General features: G+C 73.2%; 1 protein-coding gene across 1 annotated transcript in view; it reads right to left on the bottom strand.

The window, feature by feature from the left end:
- The window catches only part of AURANDRAFT_72881 (expressed protein), a gene marked incomplete at both ends in the record, with an annotated part of 2,768 nt that extends 2,535 nt beyond the window's left edge, over positions 1-233 (bottom strand). The window contains one exon of the mRNA XM_009044888.1: positions 7-233. Coding sequence (XP_009043136.1) covers positions 7-233 — 227 coding nt within the window. The remainder of the gene's footprint in view (positions 1-6) is intronic.
- Between the last annotated feature and the right edge of the window lie 345 nt (positions 234-578).

The raw sequence follows: 578 nt of genomic DNA, 5'->3' as shown, positions 1-578 counted from the left end.
TCGAACGCGACGTTCTCGGTGCTCGTGTCGGACGCCTCGAGGCCCTTGAGCACCGACGCGACCCCGTTCTTCGCGACGGCGAGCGCGGCCGATGAGGCCGCCGGATGGAGGTGCTTGAAGACCTCGACCACGGCCTCGACCGGGTCGGCCTTCGTGTTCAGCTTGACGACCCCCGCCGCCGCGGCGAAGGTGACGATCCAGGGAAGCAAGAGCGCGCGGACGATGACGTGCATGGTTGAGTCTGCGGGTGCCTGCGGGGGAATCGACGCGGTTCCGCGGCGACGATCGACGGATGAGGCGCGCGAATCAGGGGTTGAAGACCTTTCAGGCACGTCCGCCGACGGCCGGGAGGCCGGCGCGTTCGGGCGCTCGGGCCCGGAGGCCGCCATCGACGGCGCCACGCTCCGGGTACCCGCCGCGGACCACGCCGCCGGCGGGCCGCGAGGTCGGAGGCCGGGCTTCCATGCGCTTGGCGTGCACCGAGGACTCGGAGACGTAGCGGAGCGGGTCCCGGCGCGCCGGCCGCCGGCCGCGCCGCGCAAGAGCGAGTCGCTCTTCGCCGTCGTCGAGGTGCCCGC

This window comes from Aureococcus anophagefferens (genome assembly GCF_000186865.1).
Source record: "Aureococcus anophagefferens unplaced genomic scaffold AURANscaffold_980, whole genome shotgun sequence".
Taxonomy (NCBI): Eukaryota; class Pelagophyceae; order Pelagomonadales; family Pelagomonadaceae; genus Aureococcus; species Aureococcus anophagefferens.
The sequence above is the reverse complement of the archived record's forward strand: the minus strand, read 5'-3'. Positions and strand labels throughout refer to the sequence as shown.